Source organism: Vidua chalybeata, chromosome 1 (genome assembly GCF_026979565.1).
Source record: "Vidua chalybeata isolate OUT-0048 chromosome 1, bVidCha1 merged haplotype, whole genome shotgun sequence".
NCBI classification, from domain to species: domain Eukaryota; kingdom Metazoa; phylum Chordata; class Aves; order Passeriformes; family Viduidae; genus Vidua; species Vidua chalybeata.
Window position 1 is genome coordinate 83,914,605 of NC_071530.1, and position 22,234 is coordinate 83,936,838.

A 22,234-nucleotide genomic window follows, 5' to 3' on the forward strand; every position below is an offset into this window, starting at 1 on the left:
TATAAAAAAAGAAAGAAATCAAATTGAGAAATTTAAGAATAAAGACTTAAGGGATTAAATTTCCAGAAGAAATGAAGTCGAATTGAATGTGTTTAAACTGGCATATTTCCTGAGTACAGCCTGTGCCATTTTCAGTGCTTTTTCACAGCCATATCAGTACTGTACTTACAAGCAGTTAAGTGTAAAGCTCAGCAGGAACGGGCAGCATGACTGCACGAGTGCATATTTAAAAACAGACAAGAAACAGACATAGAGGATCTTTTTATGGTGATAGACACTCACACCAGAATGTGAGACTAGCTGAAGCAATGTTAATGTTTGCAGTCAACAGAAGTTGTCTTGAAATTACTGCAGTACAAAGCTGCGTGGGAAGAGCTGTTGCTTCCTAAACGTCGCGCAGAGCCGCGCTGAGGCTTTGGGGGTGCTGGCCACTGTCTCTCCATGCTGCTGTGGAAGTAGCAAGAGCAGCCACTGCAAGGGACAAGCCCCCAGTTCTGACTCAGACTCCCCTTTTTTACCACCCTGCCATTAGCTGGATCCAGTACACAATTCCTGACAGACATTCTACAGCACAATGTTACACTGAGAAGTGTAAATTGCTATTGCCAGCTAGAGGTGGCATGACTGGACTGAGGTTCAAAAGCCAGTGTGTCCCTTTTAGAGAGAATAAACTCTGTTTTGCCAGTAATTAATAACAAGATTTTTCTGGTTCCTGGTTCATGCTGAGTAAGACTGACTCACCTCCACAAATGTTGGGGGTTATAGAGGCAGAAGAAGAAGAAATAATAAATCAAAAAAGGAAAGACTGCTACATTATTATATTATGCCTATAAATACATCACAAAGTAAGCAAAAATTATATCAACACAGGGATACTCTAAAAGAGGAAAGTCCAAACCGTTTTTCTGTGTCTTAATGGTTAAATGTAGAGTTGTAAATTTCTAAGTAAAAATCTAATTTCCAATATTTTAGTGTGTATGTATAAATGCATAGGCCAGTACATACTCCCACTCTCATTCACATTTAGACTGTGGTTATAAAACATCTTATTCAAACAAAAAAAAAGCCTTCCTCTCTCTAATGGTCAGGGAAGTACCAAGGTCAACAGCTAAGTATTTGCCTTCAGGTATAGGAAGTACATAGCTGAAAATAAGGAAACTTACGTATATGAAAAATAGCGACAGCTTTTCAGATAAAATAAAATCAATGAATAACCTAATTATTGCTAAAAATGTCCTGTGGACAAAAGGAAGAAAACAATAATTTAAAACAGGTTTAATTAGGATAATTATTTTAAACTAATTTTAGGTTGTTCTACTGTAGTTTATTTGAAATATTTGATTACTTTGGTATATTTGTGTTTCAGTAGCTCATTCTCTATGCAGCTAATCCAAGTTACAAGCAATGTCTTTAGTTGTTTTGTGAGTGCTTTATTTCGTCTCCTGTAAGATCCTGTATTAAACAATGGAAAGGGCAACTATTCTACAGCAATATCTAGCATAGAATACACAAAAATGACATGGAAGTTTCCATAGGGAGGGCATGCAGGAAGGGTGCTGCTGCATTCTGCAAGTCGGTCTGCACCTCAGTTAAGTCCTAAGTGCTCAGGAGGTCCCCACCAGAGTGCTCAATGCTCAAGGTCTCTGCCATAATGGTGGGTCCCCACCTCGGAGCCAAACCCAGTGTGTCGAGTGAGGCAGCCCCTGAGAAGTCTGATGCTGCCACTCAGACGGAACTGGTAAGGAAGGAGATGTCAGTACAGCTAGTAGCTTGCAATGGTTACTCAGATACTTCTGGAGAAAAGGCTGGTACCTGCATAGTGTGCACAGGTGGATGACCTGTTGTCAGATGGCTGCATTACAAGACACAGATAACAGGCTGTGTGGTAGTGGAGGGACTCAAACAGAGGTAGATATCTGGCTCCAGAACCATACGCCTACAGTGGATAACACTGAGCTTGAGACACCTTGACCCTGATGGTCAAAAAAAGCAGGGCTCCACCCTCCAACATTCAGAGCAAAATCAGGTATGATTCTTTGGAGGTTTTAGATGCCTGTGAGCAAGGCAAACAAGGAGAGCCTACATCAGGAGCCATACGGTGGTTATGGTAAAAAGAAAAGTCGAGTGATTGTTGTGGGTGACTCTGTTAAAGTGGCTCTGAGGCACACATTGACCAGCCTGAAAGAAGCTCCTTGACTACCTCTCAAGATGAAAATCATGGGGCTAGATGATCTTCAGAAGTCCCTTCCAACCCTAACAAATCTGTGATCCTGTGAATATGTATTTCCCAAATTATAGCAGTAAACTAGGATTTTTTTAAGGCTGGATGTTATGCTAATAGACCAAGACCTAGCTTAAGTAGCACAGATTCACATATAAAGTATTCATAGTACAAAATGCACAACAAAACTGGTGAAATAAGTAATGAAAATCTGTGAGAAGTGACTTACTTGAATTGCATATCTGCAGCCTTTAACTGCCTCACTCTATTTTGTGCATTTTTAATGACAGATAAAAGGGTGACCTCGTATTATGAACCAGCAGGAAAATTTCACTTCAGTTTGTGTTCAAGTTTGTTCAGCTGGAGTAGACAAGTGAAATACAGTTTCATTTCAAGCAGTCTTCAAGACCAGGCTGGATGGGGCTTTGAGCAACTTGGGCTAGTGGAAGGTGTCCCTGCCCATGACAGTAGGATTGGAAGTAGACGATCTTTAAATTCCCTTTCAACCCAAACTATTCTATGTTCTATGATCTACAGATAAGTATTTCTTGTAAGCACCTCCTTCTAATGACACTGAAACAGCCTTCCCAATCAAAAGTTAACACTTAAACCCCAAAAATACTAATAAAAGTGAAAAATACCAAGACTTTGCAAGATTATTATTTTCACTCTCTCTGAATGAAGATGCTTAGTCCTATTTTATAATATTCCAGAGTATCAACTAAACAGGTCAGGCAAAACTGACTGTAGTTTCAAGACAAAGTCTCTAAAGGACTCTGATATTTGAATATAGAAAATACACCCTTCTTGGACTGGCTTTATTAAATTCCTTTTTATAGGAAATTGACTGCTCTTTTCTGTACATCAGGAAGTCTGAGAATATTTTACAAAAGGTTTATAATGAAATTGTCTCTAAATCTGAAACTACATCAGTGCCACATATTGCACCGAGTAGTTACATAATTACATTACAGATCTAATGGGTAGATTATTTTAATCAGCTTGCAGAGACAAGAAATGCAAGCATTTATTGGGGAAAGTGCTGAGGAATCTGAGTTATTTTGAAGTCTGCCCATCAACAGAACTCAGATTACTTTGGTTCTGAAATGGTGTTCAGTGTTAACTGGACTCTGTCCATATTACCATAGTATCGTACTAGATACTTTTCATGGATCCTCAGAGGAATATGTATCCTTCACAGGTACTTTTTCTTACCATTCTTTATCCTTTATTATTACTTTTCACCTTCTCAGGGAGTGTTACAGTTGGTAAGACAAGTGAATTTTGGACGTGGGTCTTAGCTGGACAATGGATTTGGTTTCAAGTCAAAGAGTTTAAGTGTACATTTATTCTGTATTAAGTGAATAGCCCCTATACACAAATGCCTAGCTGACTTGAAGCCCAAGTAGTTATAATTGTGAAACTTTGAGTAAGGAGATGTTGCAAGGTCTCTTCAGAGTTTTCTACTGAAATCTTCCTACTTATGAAAAAAAAGCATTTTATGCAATGGCTTATCTAAAAATAAAAACCAAAAAACCCAACAAGAAACAAAATGCAGAAAAATATTTTCCTAAGTCTAAAGTCTAAGCTTTACTTGGAATAACCTAAAGTCACCTGAGATAGGAACTCACAGTGTGATTGTATATAATTTGTTTTACTGGAAAGCCAGGTAAAATGCCTTTAACAAAGTTCCACAGGGTTTTCAGGGAAAGCAGAATTAATAGAAATTAAACTGTTAGAGACTAGACTGTGGTTCCTCATTGTTCTACAAAAATTAAAGAGAATGATAGTGTATTGTCTAATTTGCAAGTGGCTATGTTTTTAACAATGTCTTTGAGTGATGAGAAAAACATGGGAGGAACTAGCAAAGGAGTTTGTTTCATCATCTTCCCACTTCCTTACATACAGAGACACAGCACGTTATGGGGTGCTGCCACTACGGATGAATTAGGGTCAAAATGTAAGCCATCTACCCTAAGGAAAAGAAAAAAACACAATGTATTGGAAGATTTAAAATGCCTACATTAGCTGAAATATTAAAGTAAAAAGTATAATATGTTACCTGAAAAGTCTACTTTGCCAGGGAAAAGAAAAGAGATGAAGGTTAACCAAAAGCAACTGAGTGATCAGTGTCTTACATTTATTCCTATTTTAAATAAGATGACCTATTTCTGGATGGTGTTTTGGAGTCTTCCTTTTTTTTCTTTTGCAAATTTTGTTCTATTATAACTGCAATTAATGTTTTCATTTATTTTGATAAATAGTCTGCATTTTTTGAATAGCTGTTTTGCTAACAAGTATCATTAATTGTGATGCTGGAAATAATTTAGTTTGGGACAAAATAGGATCATCTATGGAATGTTTTTAACAAACCCATGCTATTATTACTGCCATGATACTTTGCTTTGTGTGAAAGTATGTCTATGGGTTTCTATTTCAGAATCATTTAATATCAAAATGTCTCGGCTGTCATCTGGGAAAATTGAAAGTCAGTACAAAATTACATAAATAGGCCTTTTTGAAATCAGCCGCTTTTCATCAGCCAAATCTTGAACATTTTTAGAATGGCTTTTAAAAGAATCAAACCAAAAGAAATGTTATGGAAAAGGAAGAAAGAAAAAAAAAAGCCCTGTTTAGCATGATGTTCATTGCACTGATATACTTAAAATAAGTTTTTTAAAATTTATGTTTTAAACAGTCTCAAAATGGACAAAATATAAATCTGCAGATTTTTTTGGAACTTCTCTCTCTTTTTGGAACATAATACAGAGCTCAGGCCTATTTCAAAATTTTGTGGTTTTGAAACTTGGATTAAATGAAAGTTTGAATTCTGTAAATAATTTATAAGATTTAAAGCCATGCAGTTCTCCTCATTTCAGTTGAAAAATATAAAGAAATGTCTACTGCTAGAAAGGAAGACTAATATAACCTCTTTTTTGTCTCTTGTAATGTTTCCCTTTACTGTAATACTTACCACATTGCAGAGCAATCAAAATTCACTAGGAGCCATTTGTGAGGATTAAAGTTAAATGAATCTGCAAACTGAGAATGGATAAATAAAAACAGAATTACGAAAGAGAAAAGGATCCATGTGCTAATGATATGACTTTGTCAAATTGTCTGTGTAACTATGAATCAATTCCTGAATTAGGTCATTATAATGTTCATATTGATGTCACCTTATTTAGTAACTGTTGGAGTTAAATCTTCATTTATTTTGGGAGTGGAATTCATGTTAGGTATGGAGTTAGGCTAGCGGTATTATCAACATTTTGAGCATTTGTTTACAATTATACTTTCTTGATACATATATTATGGAAAAGTGTATATCTTATTGTGATCTTAAATAAATAAATAAACAAATTTGCATACTCGGAAACATTCACTGGGGTTCATGTCACATTTTCCAATAAAAATTCCCTATGCTTTCTACTTCCAAGAATATGAAACTAATACACACAAAATTCATATGTAGCAAGAAACTATATATGTAATTCAGAATCTGTACATCATACTCCTTCAAAAAATTACAACTGACTAGGAAATTTTTTTTTCTTTTTTTTTTTTTTTGACAGGGTATTTTCTTTCACTAGAAATTATTGTTTCATCTAAATCAAAAGAAAAACCACCAAAAAGTAAGCACTTGCAATAAATACATATTTATACACCATGTGCCAGGCCTGGTTTACTTGACGTGTTCAGGTGAGGCATCAGAAGAAACCCAAATGGGTAAGGATTTCGGAAAGCTTGCATCCATGTTTTCTGTTTTAATAAAAGCAGAAGTCACCAGCCTTGAATGCTTTGGTAACATTCCCAGCCTTGAAAAGCTGGGAATGGGGACCTGGCAGCACAAAGGTCTGACTATTCCATATTGCACTTTTCTGTTCTCATTTGCTTCTCATAATCTTCCCTGTCACCTGTAAACAATTAACAAATGCTCTAATAAGAGATGATCTGTCTCTCTATCCATCTATCTATACATCTATCTAGCTATCACCCTCTGCTATGTAAGGTAGGAAACACATTCATGGTTGTTAAATATTTACTCTTATGTCAAATGCTGGCCCAGACAAGGGATGCTGTTTCATTTCCTTCAGGAACCAATAACAGTAATTTAAAAAATATTCCCCCACAGGAAATTACAACAAGCTTCATTTGCTGATAAAAAAAGAGACAGAAAGAAATGCTCTATTTGTGAGGGGGTTTTCCCTCCTCTTCTTCATTACTCATTGCCTATCAGTGCTGTGTTTAAACTTCTGGCTTTACTGAACAGTAATATTTTCTCCACTGACGTGGAAGACAAGGACTTATCTGACTGAGGGGAGCAGCAGGAAATTGAAGTACTCTTATCTAAGCAACTGAATGCCAAGTAGCTCAGCAAGGCAGGGAAAAAGGAACAGCAGTGCTGTTAGGGGAATATTTCATTTAGGTCTCTTGGTTATTAAACTCTGTCTGTTTGAGATACAGCTACTGGCTCTATACTATAAGACTTGCAGGATGTAAGAAGAAAACCAGACATAATGAGCTCATTAATTTGTCAAAATTATTTTTTCCTCTTTTTTTTGTGTAATGTAGAATTAGGATGTTACAAATATATATTCAGTGATATTTGGGGAAAAGTTCCTCTTTTCTATTTGTTGATTCAGTACTACTTGTTATTCTGAATGACAAACTTCTTATAGAGGGTAACTTGCATGCTCCCAGTATAAGCCATTAAAATTTAAAAATTTAGGTAATGTAATTGAATGTACAGGGATTTGTACTACTGAGGTGCAGCTTACTCAGAGATTCTGGAAGAGCCATTAATCTTGGGTGTGTAAAAAACACACAAATTCTATGAAAGAGCAAGGTTTCAGCAGGCTGCTAGAGACAAAACACTCATTCACCTCCACTCCATTTAAAAGATGCCTGAATTCAGGGCAGATGAAAGCACTTCCCGCATAGGCTGCATCAATATGCATCCAGATATTTTCCTTATTACCTAAAAAAATAATTGAAGGAAATAAATTAAACAGTAGATTAAAAAGCTCAATTATTTTGCACGAAACCAAGTGCCTGAGAGACTTCTCTTTGATGTTATTATTTTCCCAATTTAAAATTAAATTAAGAAATTAAATGTTCCCACCATCTGGGTTTTCATTAATATATAAAATGTACATAGAATGTATTATTTTTCCTTCCCACTTCCACTGGAAAAAAGTTACAGAAGGATAGGATCATAGAATATCCTGTGTTGGAAAGGACCCATAAGGATCATCATATCTAGCTTTATCTTACTAAAATTAAGCAACATAAACTATTTTGTGGTTTTGATTTAAGAACCATTATAAAATACACTTTCAAAAAAATGTATCTAGAGATTTAGCTACCATTTCTATGCTAATAAAACTACTTTAGCAGGAGGACATAGAATATTAGCTGTGCTCTCTACTTCTAACTCATGAATCACAAACACATTTCTAAACAGTATTTTGTACATATTGATAAATGTGCATGCATATGCTTTTGAACTATGTGCAGCAAACTACTTATTTCAAGGATGGACACACATGCAAAAGCAAGCACTGAAATGCTAAGAAAGTGCTACTTTTGATTAGTCACTGAATGGTTTCTGCAGAAATATTTTGGCATATGAGCAGCTCACGTATACTCTGTAATTAAGTATTCACACTCTACTGGAGAGCACTGTTTTAATGCACTCAGTAATAATTAAGGTCCATCGGTTGATGGCTGAAGCCCACATTACACTGGCCACCAAATAATTCTGATGGTTATTTCCACGTACAGAGGTACATCCACCGAGAGCTGCAGCTGGGCACCAAGTTCATGCTGAAATTTGCATTCTTGTGAACTAGATTTCCTTTTTGCATGAATGTCTGGGAAAGCCAATAAAATATTACTCACAACATGCACAACTTAGATTTATTTGAATGTATATTGAAAGTTTAACTGATTATCTGTTTTTAAATATACTTGGTTTGAGACACTGCCTTTATAGTATAGGACTGCTGCTCCTGTATGCTAAGGAGAAAATTAAGCAGAAAAGCTAGCATGAGATTTCTGACTTCACTGGTGCACCATCCTTCTGCTGGGCTCTGCTGCACAAGCAGGGAATCATTGAAGTGAAACACATGATTATTGCTACATCTAAACGTATTGATGCCACTATTTTAATAGGTCTTTAGGAATAAACAAACAGCAAAATAATCTGCAGCTCCTAAGCAGACTACCAGGAGTCTGTTTAAAAAGAAGGACTGGGAGAAACCAAGTCACTGGGGCTTGTGCTGAAAGGCAGGAAACCTCACAGAGCAAATGACCAGCACACAAGCCCCAAAGTTTACAACTCCACCTGAATAAATTAACAGGACATCAAATCAAGCTGTGTTTCTATGAAGTTGCTTCCAGTGGCTTACAGCTATGGATTTCCTGTTCTAAATTTACACTTGAAGAGATATGGTGTGCTTTGGTAGCATTTTCATCAGCCAGCAAACACGCCATTTGACCAAGCCTTGCTGCAGATCAAAGCTTGGCACAACAAACCATAACAGAGAAAGAAATACTTATGAAGAGTCCATGACTCGATCACTGTGTTAAACACACTGGCATTTGTCCTATTTTCTTGGAAGAGGAAGGAAATTGGGAAGGGGAGAGCAAGTATTAAGAATAGATGGAGATTTTTGGTGTGCATTTCCCTACCTTTTACAGTTATTAGAACCAGGCAGAAACAAAACACTTGGTGCAGAGCAGAATAAAGAGTTCAACTTTTCCCTGATATTCAACATTGCTCTAGATGCTTTTACAGGTAGGAGGGCTTGAAGAAGTATGTTACAAACTGAGGCACTTAGAGTAATTCTTAACTGACAGTATTCCAAAATATGTCCCCCCCTTGAAAAGAAACCCTTAAGGCAATGTCCTCTAAGTCTTTTAACAGCTTGAGAATGCACATTTGCTGCTTGACCTAATATTAGAAATAAAACTGTAACTGAAGGTCTCATCTATAAGTAGCATTATTGTATTTGGACACTGACACTGCATAATGTCCTGAGAATGACTCAGCATGGCTTAAACTGGTATCTGCAATTTTAGAAAGAAGCAGCAAAGACTTACAAATAGGACCCAGTTCTAACAGCTTATCAAAGGAGCAGCAAGGGGTAGTTCCAAGTGTTGCACAGAACTGCAGAGCCAAAAAAAAAAAAGTGTTACAGCATAGAAAATTACCAAACGATAAAAACGGTCTGCAAAGCCAGCAATAAACAAAAAGAACAGACATTATAGAACAAAAAAAAATATGTTAGACAATAGTGGAACTTAAGTAGTCCCTTAGTGGAACTTGTAAGACTGTGGGTAGGTTTTTTCCAAAGCTCCCATAACAGTCCATTGAAGCAGATACATAAAATAAAATGTTTATATAAAATTGAATGATAAGTACTGTAATATAGGCACAGTCTTGTGCTAATGCTATATTTTATGTATTTTCTGTATGTTCCACATGCTTATCGTGTGGCTCAATACTACCTTAATATATGCAAATCCCATCAAAATGATTTGCAGTTCATGGTATATAGCCAAGTTCTGAACTTGAGCAACTCAGAGGTGCTGGAATTGTTGTTGACGGAATAGATCGACAAATGTTGCAGTCTTGATCAGAGCCACAGCTCTGCAATACAGATTTGTAACCAGTTTATTATGCTCAAGAGATCTGCAACCTGGAACCTGTTCACTAGCAGCATATGTTCCCTACTTGGCTTGCAAGACTTTTTCACAGAGAAACTTCTTCTCCCAGATTCATCCTAAAACACTGGAACAGCTCTTCCTTTGTTCTGTTAATGTCTCATTTAATCTATCCTTCTGTGTGACCAGTGGGCCAAAAGCAGAGGCAACATAAAAGCTGAAGTTTCACAGTAGAAACAGAATAGAACTAGGTGAAAATGAGCTATTGTAATTTATTGGGAATATACAGGTAGAATTTTAAAGAAAAAAACCCCAACTACCAAGGGCATATAAACTGACATTATTTTATTTTTCATTGCTTCACTTATATTTTAAACACCCTGTCTTATTTCTGAAAGCACTAATAAAGGCTGAGTATGGTTTTTGTCTTTTACTAGCTTTTTTACATAACAAAAGACACTTTACAGTTAAAATAGACCAATAAAGTATGCTGTGTTCTAGTCAGAGTACTGAAATACAAAAGAATTAGATAATTTATCCAAGGTCACACATAAACTACATTACAGCCAGGACATGATTATAAAAATGCCAAAGCCAGAATTTTGCTTTTTTTATTTTAGTATTTCTGGTTACCTTTTTTGCCAAGTACACTGTCAATGCACCATATTTGTTCCTACAGTTTTTCCCTATATATCTGGAACTAGCCACATTTTTCTGTGTGCATGTGTGCCCATGCCCCTTAGCAAATTCACGATGAAATCAATAAGAAGAGAAAGGAAAACCTAAATTATACTTGTCCATCCATTGGACATTTCAAGAAATAAACATTCTCTCCCAGCAAAACTGGAAAAAAGTCATTATTAAAATAATAAAAAAGGGACAATTCAGTATTTTTTCTATATTAAGCTACTAAGAACTGGAGTTTGAAACAAATACGGTTCTAAAAATGAAAAGCACATTGTATGTATATAGTTAATAAAATCATAAGCTAACATATTTTTCCTTCAAGATAATCTAATGTTTATCAATACTGGTCCCTCCTTTATTCCTGAGACACAGAAGAACAGAAAACTGAAATGCCTTGAGGGACATTTAAGAGTTCTCTGGAAGACTAATCACCCTCTGATAGAGGCTGCTTTGAAAAGATTGCAGAGTATTTTTTTAAATAGCAGGAAAAAATTTGGTCCCTATTTTTCCTAAGAAGGCACAAGTGTATGGAGTGAATATCTATTTATCACAATGGAGGGTACCATGGTGAAAATGCCAGTTTTTTATATGCATAAGGAATAGGGGCTAACCCATTGGATTGGGAAATAAATAAAAAGAGTGCACTATAGACTTAACTCTGCTTTTACACATATACTTTAAGGTAATATGGTATGAATTTTCTGACAAGATTAGAGTGAAATTGCCTTGGTTAGTCCAGCATTTAAAATAATGATGGAACTTTCATAACAAAAAGTTACATGTTATTGTTACTAGTTTTGTACCGCAGTTAAGGTGTTCTCCCAATCAGGGTAAGAAGTATGTTTTTTTAGTGAGAGATTATATGAGTTCAAACATATGCTTAGTTGTTTAAATAATGGCTTATTCTGTAAAGTATACCTCAATTTCTGAAATAATTTTATTTTCCTCTCTGCAGGTGTCTAAGCCTCAAAGCTACTTGTTTTAATTCTCAGAAACCACTTAGAGTGACACCATCTGCCCTCGTCAGGACTCTCATTACCCTGCCTCAGTACTACAGAATAAATCTAACTCAATTTGTAGCCTGTGTAACACCAGAAAAATCACATTTGTGCTAAGGGCAGGGGACAGACTGCAACACAGAAATGGGACTGATGGCTCAGTATAGCCTGCAGGCCTTTTCCTTTTCAGGTTGTGCACTTCAAATTTGACTCAGCCCTTGGTTGTGAATACAAAGCAGCTAAAATGCTTAACTCAGTCATCTCATGTATTACTTTCCTGAAATGGAGAGCTATGTCAGGAAACATACATGAATCTTTATGATTCCTGAGAGCAATTACTCTCAACTGGATGACCTCCTACAGCTATTGAAAAAGATGTGGACACATTCTGCATGGTTCCACCAGAAAGCTTTTCATTTGCAAATAACTAAAATGAGGCAGAACTTTCAAAGCTTTTATTTTCTCCTATTCAGTTCTTGCCAGGTTGCACTCATGAGAATGTCTGTGGCCTGAAGAAAACTGAAACTGTTCTCTAAAGCACCATTCAATATTTTACAGAACAGCAATCATTCACAAACTGTGGGTTAAGAAACATCACCCTAGACATCTGTGTATGTCTGAAGAATGTTTCTTCCAACTGGAAATCTGTGGTCAGGATCTAAGTGTTCTTCTGAAAAGATGGCTTCTCTGTCAGTCTAATTCTTATTTATTGTTTCCCGAGTGAGTCTGGATACAAAAAGCCTGCTTCTTAGTATCCTGTGGATCACGTTCAGAAGAGTAATTTCATCTAAAATCAGAGAGATTTCATGCTGGGCAGCAGGCAATTGTGTTGTAGCAGCTTTTTACTGGTTGAGGTCGTTGAAGTATATTGTACCTTATATGTGCCAGCTGCAATCTGTCAGTGATGACTTATGAAAGACAGCACAAAGCTCACAGGCCACCTACACACATTTAGGTGAGCTAGGCTTGAATGCAGTGGGCACTCTATCTGAATTTAGGAGCGCTTAACTTAGTGGTCTTCACTTTTGAGCATCCCAGCCAACGTTCTGCCAACACAGAGGCCTGTCTCAATCTGGGCACACAGGGCCCAGCAGAGAGAGGCATTTACACACAGGTTTAACCACCAGTGTGTGCTTACAGTTAATGAAATGGACATGACTTCAGCATGTGTTTTCAAGCTCCCCCTTAACTCGGAGCCAGATGAAGGGCTGCATATTATCCGTGTTGGGAAAAGGCTCCTCAGTAAATTGTGGCAACTTTAGTGCCTCAACACCTGACATTGGTTAAGTGCTTTCTTTGCACAGTCTGCTTGCTTTACTATATGAAAATATCTCTGTTTCAGTTTCTGCAAAAGTATTTTAAAAGAGATGAATTAACACAAGTCTGAACTCAGAAATAAAAGAAAGAAAAAGTAGAGATCAGGGTACCCTAGTGGCAACAGCTTTTATTGGACAAAATGATATACACATTACCAGTGCTACAAGACATTGACGGTGGGTAGGAATGCAAAGATTCCTTTTAAAGACAATGCCTCTCCTCAAAAAAGGCTGACTGCCAAATCCTATGTACATGAAAAGCAAACCTTTAGTTAATGGATTGCTGTAATGACAGAACCTGTTTCACATTAAGCAAATCTGACTCTGATTCTCCAATCTCCTCTACAGGGAAAGCACTGCTATCAAGTTCAGTATAATGATTCTTCATTTAATCATTAAGAATAAGAGGAGGAACATGCCTATAAGGCATTGCAATTTACTTGTATTTTCTTTTTAATCCCTTAGAAAACCTTTTCTTGCTTCTAAGGGAGACTGTAGCAGCTTGGATGCAAACAAGACATCTTCATTAGGAATGATGTCTCTGCTGTCACAAGTCTCTTCAGGCAGAATTTCTTCCATCAAACTTGTTGCTTTGATGTTGAATCACTCCCTTTAGTGAAGGATCAGTGAATACAGGGAAAGAAGGAATCAAGTGGTGTAAGGTGTTTCCGTGGCAATGTGCATATAGTTGTCGCCAGAACAAAATACAACAGCACCAAATTACTCAAGAACAAAAGAAATGGAAAGGCTTTTGAAATCTGCAAGCCAAAAAAGGGAGCACTAATATGCATGGACTGCTGCTCAGCATGACAGAGAATTAACACACCTTTTGATTTAAGAGGCCAGCCATACTGATAATGAGATGTAGTTTAAGCTAAAGCTGACATATTTTATGTACACAAATAAATGGAAGACTTGATACAGGCTGTATTAATTCAGACAGAGCCCCTGCTGTCTTTGAAAGCCTGCACAGCTAAACAAACAGAGGAAGAAAAACAGCAGTTAAATCACCCTTTGTAAAGGTGCCACTGAATACATAAATTAGAAATTTTTTTCTCTTGTATGCACAGATAAATTAATAAGGCCTGAATATTTATGAGGGGCAAGTTGCATTTTTTTGCTAATGGACAAAAGCTGAGGAAAAAAGACATTTATAGTTATTTCATGAAGATGTGATAACCTGCTGTACTTGTAATTATTTAAAATTAACAGTGAGATATAGAAATAGGATACTGTGTAAGGTATTATGAGCTGGGATTATAACAGAGAGAAATAAAACATGCCTTGTGGCATGTTCTTCACCTCAACAGGTGCATCTCACAGAAAAAAAGTTCTTTTTGGAATCCCTAGAAATGCTTTTTTCTCAGTCAGAATCATGTTATGTTGTAAAGCAATTGACAGGATGTGCTTGGTTATCCTAAGGACTCGCTAGTTCTAGGCACCCTAGAAATTAGCAGTGTTCTGCACATATGAAAACCACTTATCATTGTAGTCATCCTCATATTACATAAAAACGTTCTCTAAAGGTTAATAACAAGAAGAGTAAAAAGATTATATTTTCAAAAGAGCCTGGTGAAATTTAAGCTTCTTTGTCCCATTTGGTTCTAATCCATGAGTATAAGCAAGCTCAATCTTCTAATTCTTCTGAAAACAGTTCATAGAAATTTAAGTCACATTATCCCTTTTCAAAATGTTACAACATGAAAGAAAAGAAACAACCATTGTCAAACACGACTTTTCTGTGAAAAAAAGGGAATTATTTTTGAATCTCTTAAAAAAATCCCATTTCTGAAGTTCTCAGTTTCTAAATTAGTTGTGTGAGGATTTTTTCTTCAGTGGAGGCCAGTAAAAACATATTCTCTGTAGCATGTTATAGCCCTTAATAAATCTATACAGCCCGTGGTCTTTATCAAGTTTAGTAGAGCATAATGCTTGGAAATAAGAAAATAATTTTGTTAGTGATATACAAAACCCTAACAGAAGTTACTTCATGAGAAAAAAACAAATGGCAAAATCTTGTTTTAACTTGAAGCATAGCATACTAATAGCATACTAATAGCATAGTATTCTGAACTGGCAGGAGGAGAAGATCTGATGAATAAGCAATTTTTCTTTTGTTCAGGTACTTATTATGATAGAAACAAACTTTAGAGTTTTATCTAATCTAATAATGCTCTGTGTCAAAACTTGGGGGATTATGAGCTTAAGCTACTGAGACATAGCTATATTTGCCTTCACTATCCTGCTATGGAAGCAGGAATCTCTGGGAAAAAAAAAAAAAAAAAGGGGGACAGATAACAAGAAATTGTGACACCTAAAGTTTCCACAGCTGCATTCTCTTTAGCTCACTTGCTAGGGATTAATTACATACTCACAACTACCTGACCATGTCTGATCTTGATGATATTTGGGGTATATTATGGAAGTTCATTTTTTTGCTAAAGTACTATCAGGAGGAAAGTATTGTTTCTTGAAGACACTTGAGCTTGAGATAGCATCATTTAATTTATTGCCTTTAAACTTGTTTTATTTTTAAGTAAGTTGGAACCTGAAAAATAAAGGTAAACAGTTCAGAATTCAGGAATTAGGAGATTATAACACTGCAGGACTACATGCAACTATAAAATTGACCCCAAACATAATTTTGCTGAGAAGTGCAACCAGCTGCTCAAATTATTTTCTCCTCCTGCACAAAAAGGAATGTGAAGAACACTCATGGAACCTCTCCTAGTATTCTAGCCCAGCTGCCTACCAGTGCCTCTGTTAGGGATGAGACCATCTATTCATGTCAAAAGCATCTTATCAGAAGCATTAAATCCACTGTTTTGTTCAAATCCAGTACTCACAAAGAATGGTATAAAACCAGCAGCTTTGTCTTCATCCAGAACTTTCCTCAGGGCTGAACCACAAACACTAAATGTGTCATCTGAAGGAACATTTTTAATCTTCACAGCACCAATTAGTGCAGCCCTTTCCACAGATGAATGAGCCTACAAGGAAATGGGCAAGTTTTAAGACCAATACCTTTCACTGGAATGTAAGAAGTTCATTTGAATTTACAAACTAAAAAAGTAAGTCCTTTCAAGTAAAGCCATACTTGAGATCCTGAGACTGTTGATAGTATGTAATAGATACCTACTTCTCTACCTTTCTATAGGTAGATGGACTCATATATATATACATTTACATAAATACACACACACACAATAAACTAATGGCACCCCTGACATATCCTTGAGACCATTGCCATGATCACATTAGACAAGAGTTCCATTAACCTTAGTGAGAGCCTTAATTTACATGCTAGGATTGATGTAGAGCTTCAGGATTTGGCTCTAGATCAATCAAAAGATGTGCAGACGATCATCTTGTCTGATGATTTAGTGCTTGCTAGCATATTTTTATGGTGTATAGCTTTTCTGAACTCTAAAATTATACATGTCACAGTATGGTACAGGGAGATATTTTCTTATATGACCATTTTTTTTCTGATTACATACTGACTAAATTGTGGTTTGGTCATTCATTCACTTTTTTAGGCAAGTAAGGATCATTCCCTTTATGTTATTTTATTTACAACTCACTTCATTGGAATTCCCCTGAAACAATATTGTTTTAGAAAATAAGTCACATCTCTGTAAATAAAAGCAAAATTATCACTTAGAAATCCTCATAAATTTGTGAAGTACAATAGAATAATAACAGAAATAAAAACTCCATTGACAATGAATGGTACATTAGCCACAGAATAATTTCCTTTAAAGCATGATTAAAACAAAGAAACAGAAAACCTATTTTACCTTCTATAGTTTCATTAATCATCTTTAATTTGAAAGAGGAAAATGCCTCACCTTTTCATATCATGACTATTCTCATTCACAATCTCCTTGCTGATTCTTGCCAGTGCCTAAGAATGCTTATTATTTTTATTTTAATTTAGCATATAAATAACAATCCAGAATTTTGTTGAACTAGACTAGATAATGTTTTTGCCTTTCAGCTTAACATATCTCTGGAATGTCATGTTTTAAAGACAGATGTACCATTAATTTGTATCTAAGTAGCACCTCTTTTTAATGTGCTTTGGTAACTAATTAGGCACCAACTTGAGAAAATTTGGAAATCTAGACTTGAAATATAACTTTTTAAGTGGAAAATGAGGTGTGTGGCATAGCAATACCATACTTCATTCAAGTGTACAATGAAAAATGAATTTTAGAACTTATTTATACTAGAATTGCAAATATGCAAACTACAGTAATACACTGAGGTTGTTAGCCAGTCAGAACCCCTAAACTGCTTCCTGAAGACTCAAAAATTGTAGCAACATTCTTTTCCAAATGCATTCTGGTATTGTTGGGCTCTATCAGTGAATGGTTTTCCCTCCCACAGCATGGCTTGCGTTGAACTTTCTTTCGTGGATTTTTGCCTATGAGTCACACAGGTCTGTTCTTAATGCAGAAGGAACGGTGAGCTCGGCAACAATCTGCTTGGAAAGGTCAGCAGTATCTTAAGGCAAATCCTTCTGTAAACATAAGATCCCCTGACCTTCAGTAGGCAGGAAGGCCTGTCAGTCCTCATTTCAGGTCAGCCTCTTATATGGGACAAAAAAGTCAAAACAAGTAAAAGGTTTTGTGCATCACTGGGTCAGAGCCCTGGGACTGGTGGTCTGCGCAATACTGACCTTAGGGTCCCAAACAAACAAAAAGAAAGGATAAGTATCTTTTGTGCTTCTTGAAAGCACTTATCTTTTCTCATATTTTCTTGTCTTGAATCTTGTCACCACGCAAGTGTAATCCCTCTTCCCAGCAGCGAAGAGCAAGTGTGGTGTTAACTTCTTCTACAGCACTCTTTAACATACAATTAGTAGCAAATCAAAGTAAGGCTGAAACCTGGCCATTTTACTCTGCACATCAGATATTACTTTAAAATAAACAGTAAGTACTAAGAGAGGGTTTTTTTTCTGTCTCATTGACAGAAGGTAAGAAAATGTAGGTAAGAAAATGTCACACATAATAAGAGAAACAACACTGCATTACCCTTCAGTAGGATTACTGTGTCAGAAACACAGCAGCAGCAGAACTCATATGAACAGAATTTGTTTTCATTAACCTTAAAAGCCTCTCATAGTCATAGCCTGCTGAGAATTTAGTGTAACTCAGTCTGCTAAATACCACTCACAGTCAGAAATCAAGGATTACATTTTATGTTTCTTTACAAGATTTCTTAGTTGGATTGGCAGATGGATATCTTAAAGGTTTTCTTTTTTAAAAGAAAAAAAAATGTTTTGGCTTCTTCAAGTACTCTGACTGATTTGCTTTATATTCATGCATTAGGTTTTTCTGTGTACATGCATCTGTACCCATGCATGCATATAGGGGGAGGATGTATGTGTGTTTGCTTGCACATGTGCTTGTAGGAGGAAAATACTGTGTGCACAGATGGACATAGAAGACTGGATGTAACAAAAGGTACCCTAGACTTACTAAACATGGCTGAAATCAATATCTTATTTAATTATCTTTATTTACTTCAAACAAGCTCTTTATGAAGACACTGACATCTGGATATTTATCCTTTATATTATGATAGCCCACATGACATTCCAGTTCACTTACCACAGAATCATAGAATGGCCTGGGTTGGAAGGAACCTTACATATCAACTAGTGCAAATCCCACTGTCATGGGCAGGGACATCTTCTACTAGACCAGTTTGCACAGAACCCCATACATCTGGGCCTTGAACACATCCAGAGGTGGGGCATCCACAACTTCTATGGACAACCTGTTCCAGTGCCCCACTACTCCCACAATAAAGAATTTCTTTAATATAATCACCCTACTCACAGTTTAAAATCATTCCCCCTTGTTCTGTCACTACATGCCCTTGTAAGAAGTCCCCCCATGTCTTTCTTATAGGCTTTGAGTCATAATTATGGCACCCCAAAGCCTTCCCTTCTCCAGGCTGAACAATCCTTATTCTCTCAGCCTTTTCTCATAGAAGAGGTGCTTCATTCCTCTGATCATCTTGATGTCCCTCCTCTGTACTTGCTCCAACAGGTTGTTGTCCCCCCTATGTTGGGGTCCCCAGAGCTGGATGCTGCCCTGCAGGTGGGGTCTCACCAGAGCAGAGCAGAGCAAAGGGGCAGAATCCCCTCCTTGGCCCAGCTGGCCACGGTGCTTTGGATGCAGCCCAGGACATGTTTGACTTTCTGGACTGCAAAGACACTATGCCAGCTCATGTTCAGCCTCTCACCCACCAGCACTCCCAAGTCCTTCTGGGCAGGGCTGCTCTCCATCTGTTCATCCCCCAGCCTGTGCTGATACTGGGGGTTGGCCTGATCCAGGTGCAGCACCTTGAACTTGGTCTTATTAAGCCTCATGAGATTCCCATGGAGCAATTTTCAAGTTTGTCCTGGTCCCTCTGGATGGCATCCCATCCCTCAGGGGTGTCAACTGCACCACTCAGCTCGGTGTCATCTCCAAATTTGCTGAGGGTGCACTTGATCCCTTTGTTTATGTAATTAAGAAAGATGTTAAACAACACTGATCCCAATACAGACCCCGGTGGAACACATTTATGATGTACAGTAAGATTTAAACAACCAAAATCAAATAGTCACCAACCCAAAGAGTTTATACTAAATTCACCTGCCTATTCAGATGGCTGAAATTATTAATTATAGACACTGTGTTTCCAAGTTAATGAGAGGTACTCACCTGATCAGAAGCATAAGCCACCAGCCTGCCCATGATCTCTGTTTCTGTTAGCTCAGGCTTCTCTGACTGTACCTGTCTGATAGTCTTTGTCCTTGCAGCAAGCAGTGCAATCAGGGTGGCCTCGCTTGCACTTCCCTGTGGGATAAATTGAGGGAAGATTCAAAATGAAAACATTTTGAAGCAGAAGAAGAAAAGTGACATTCATTCTGCATTAATCTGTGAAGCAGTTAACAGAAAATGCAGATGAGAAACTGTGCAATCTCATGTTTTTCAAAAATATGTCTGACAGCAAGGGAGGAATCTCTGTTTGATCTTGGTCTCCTCCTTCCCAATGCCTGTGCCTGTTCTCTTAAATCTGTATGCTTGTTCAGTTTAGGCAACAGCCTTGCAACCAAGTGCTAGAAAGTTGGAATCACAGACTTAAATATATGTGAGAAGGCTCTCAAACCAGGCACCAATCTGCTCTTAATTCATAACAATGTCAGAGTAACTGTTGATTTCTCTTACTCTGGATTTCTGCACATCTAAGTTCCATCACAACCTGAATGCCAACTCTCACTTCTATCAAGCAACATGCCTAATTATATGCCTTCTTTCATATTTGAATTGCCTTGGACAAGTAAATTATTGTGACTAAAAGAGAAAAAAAAACCACTGAAAAACCAAAACTGCTATGATTCAATATAGCTAATTGCACTTCAAAGTATTAGTTATGTATGTTTTCTTCATCACCAACAAAGATGAAAGGAACAGTGACACACTATTTCTAAATTGCACTTTGACTCACAAAACATCAGTTTAAAATGTGTCTTGGATACTCTGTGATAACAAAAATAATTTTTTGAATCAATTTATCAGTAAATTTCACAGAATACAACTTTCCAGAAATTCTTTATACAGTTTTCATCTAGAAAATATACCTGAAACATGCCTTAAACTACTCTTTTAAACTATACGTAGCAGTTTGCAAATACATACTCATAAATTTCGATGTATTGGGAAGTCCCTAAGCAAGATGAAGTTTTTAGGTACTTTCAGAGTTGATTAAACATCATGTGAACGATAACAGTGCTCTGAATAGAGTCACTTATTTTAGTATCTATGTCTCAGAAATAACCCCGTGTCAGCAAACTAATTCTGGAGTGATGTTTCTTGTCCTGTACCAAAATTCTCTCCTACCTCTGTTGAAGACTTGAGTATACTTACTAATTACAACAAATGTTTAAATATTTGGAAAGCGACTTTACTTCCCTGAAGATGAGCCTGATCCGACAGATTTCATATGTGAGAATGATCCCAGTGAGTTCAGACTTTCTCCTACACTGAAGGTGGCTGAGCTAGTTATATGAGACCAAGCTCCCTTCTACACAGGTCAACATCTCAACACTGAATGAATGCAAGCCAGCTGAAATTCAACGGAGTAATCAGGGAAAAGGACAGTCCTGGAACATTCATTGAATGTATTGCCAATGATGAATATATTTTATCTGCCTTTCTGGTAGTGTGAGATTTGAGGAATATAGACTCCAAGGCATAAACACAAGCTGGAGAGTTTTGTGCACTAGTTTGCATTTTTGTGCATTTTTTATACCTGCTGCTGCTGCATACAATATTACAGCAACTGAGGGAATTATTACAGATACAATATGGAATTAGGATTCAATTACTCCTTTTGGTCAAGTAAAGTAGAACTTGCATGTGGAGACAAGGGGCAAAGGAAATTTGATCTATTAATTATAGAAAACATAATTTGGCAATCTCCTCAAATAATGTTATTCTGTGTATGGTCTGTAGCCAGACAGAGCTCTCATCACAATATCAGAACATGGAGAAATTTTCCTACTTTTTCTGTCTAAAAAGTCAAAATAGCTGAAATAAAATAACCATTTACACTGTTAGTGCATTTCCAGGATATGAATGAAATACACATTTTACAAAAATGGGCATTAATACATAAAAGAAAATGGTTGTAAGAAATTACAAAGGATAAGGCATTAATCTGAGATCTGGAAATTTAGGCTCCCACTATTCTGGTGATCACCTGGCTGAGTGGGCAAATGACTTAGGCTGCAGGATAGCCTCTGCTTATTAAGGAGTGCACCAAGATATCCTGGCTCTTCATCTATGCTGGTGCACAGTCAATGTATACAACAGCTCTTGTATCAATTTCCTTTTACAGAAACAAGGATGAAAAGAAAAGGGCCTGTTGCTCAGCTGAATTTTGCCTCCTGATATACAGCTGGGACATAGCCTAAAGGGACCTGAATCCAGTAACATGGAAATGTTTTTGGACGTCTCGCGATAGACACAGGCTTTCCCCCCTTGCCTCAGTTTCCATATATCACTTTTTTAATACTGAGTCACCTTTTTTACACTGAAGCTTTTTACACTGCTTGCAGAGCCTGGTTTGCAACGCTCTTCTATACACTTGGCACCAAAGTCTTGTGCTAAATATTTTTGAGGAAAAAAAAAATGCTGTGGTTCTTGAACTACTTGGCTAACTGACGAGTAAGATAAACCAGCAGTGTTCTTTGCCAGGCCAAAGATAATTTTGTCTCACCCCTAAAATACTTTTTCTTTGCAGACCAAGAAAACTCTTTAAAATTCAAAGCAGGTACA

General features: G+C 36.9%; 1 protein-coding gene across 1 annotated transcript in view; it reads right to left on the bottom strand.

Annotated features, from left to right (window-relative positions):
• Positions 1–22,234, bottom strand: part of DDC (dopa decarboxylase) — a 74,241-nt gene that overhangs the window by 17,768 nt on the left and 34,239 nt on the right. Inside the window, exons 6-10 of the mRNA XM_053949950.1 lie at positions 19,616–19,750; positions 15,740–15,883; positions 9,329–9,395; positions 7,108–7,202; positions 5,196–5,263 (exon numbers count right to left, since the gene is read on the bottom strand). Coding sequence (XP_053805925.1) covers positions 5,196–5,263; positions 7,108–7,202; positions 9,329–9,395; positions 15,740–15,883; positions 19,616–19,750 — 509 coding nt within the window. The remainder of the gene's footprint in view (positions 1–5,195; positions 5,264–7,107; positions 7,203–9,328; positions 9,396–15,739; positions 15,884–19,615; positions 19,751–22,234) is intronic.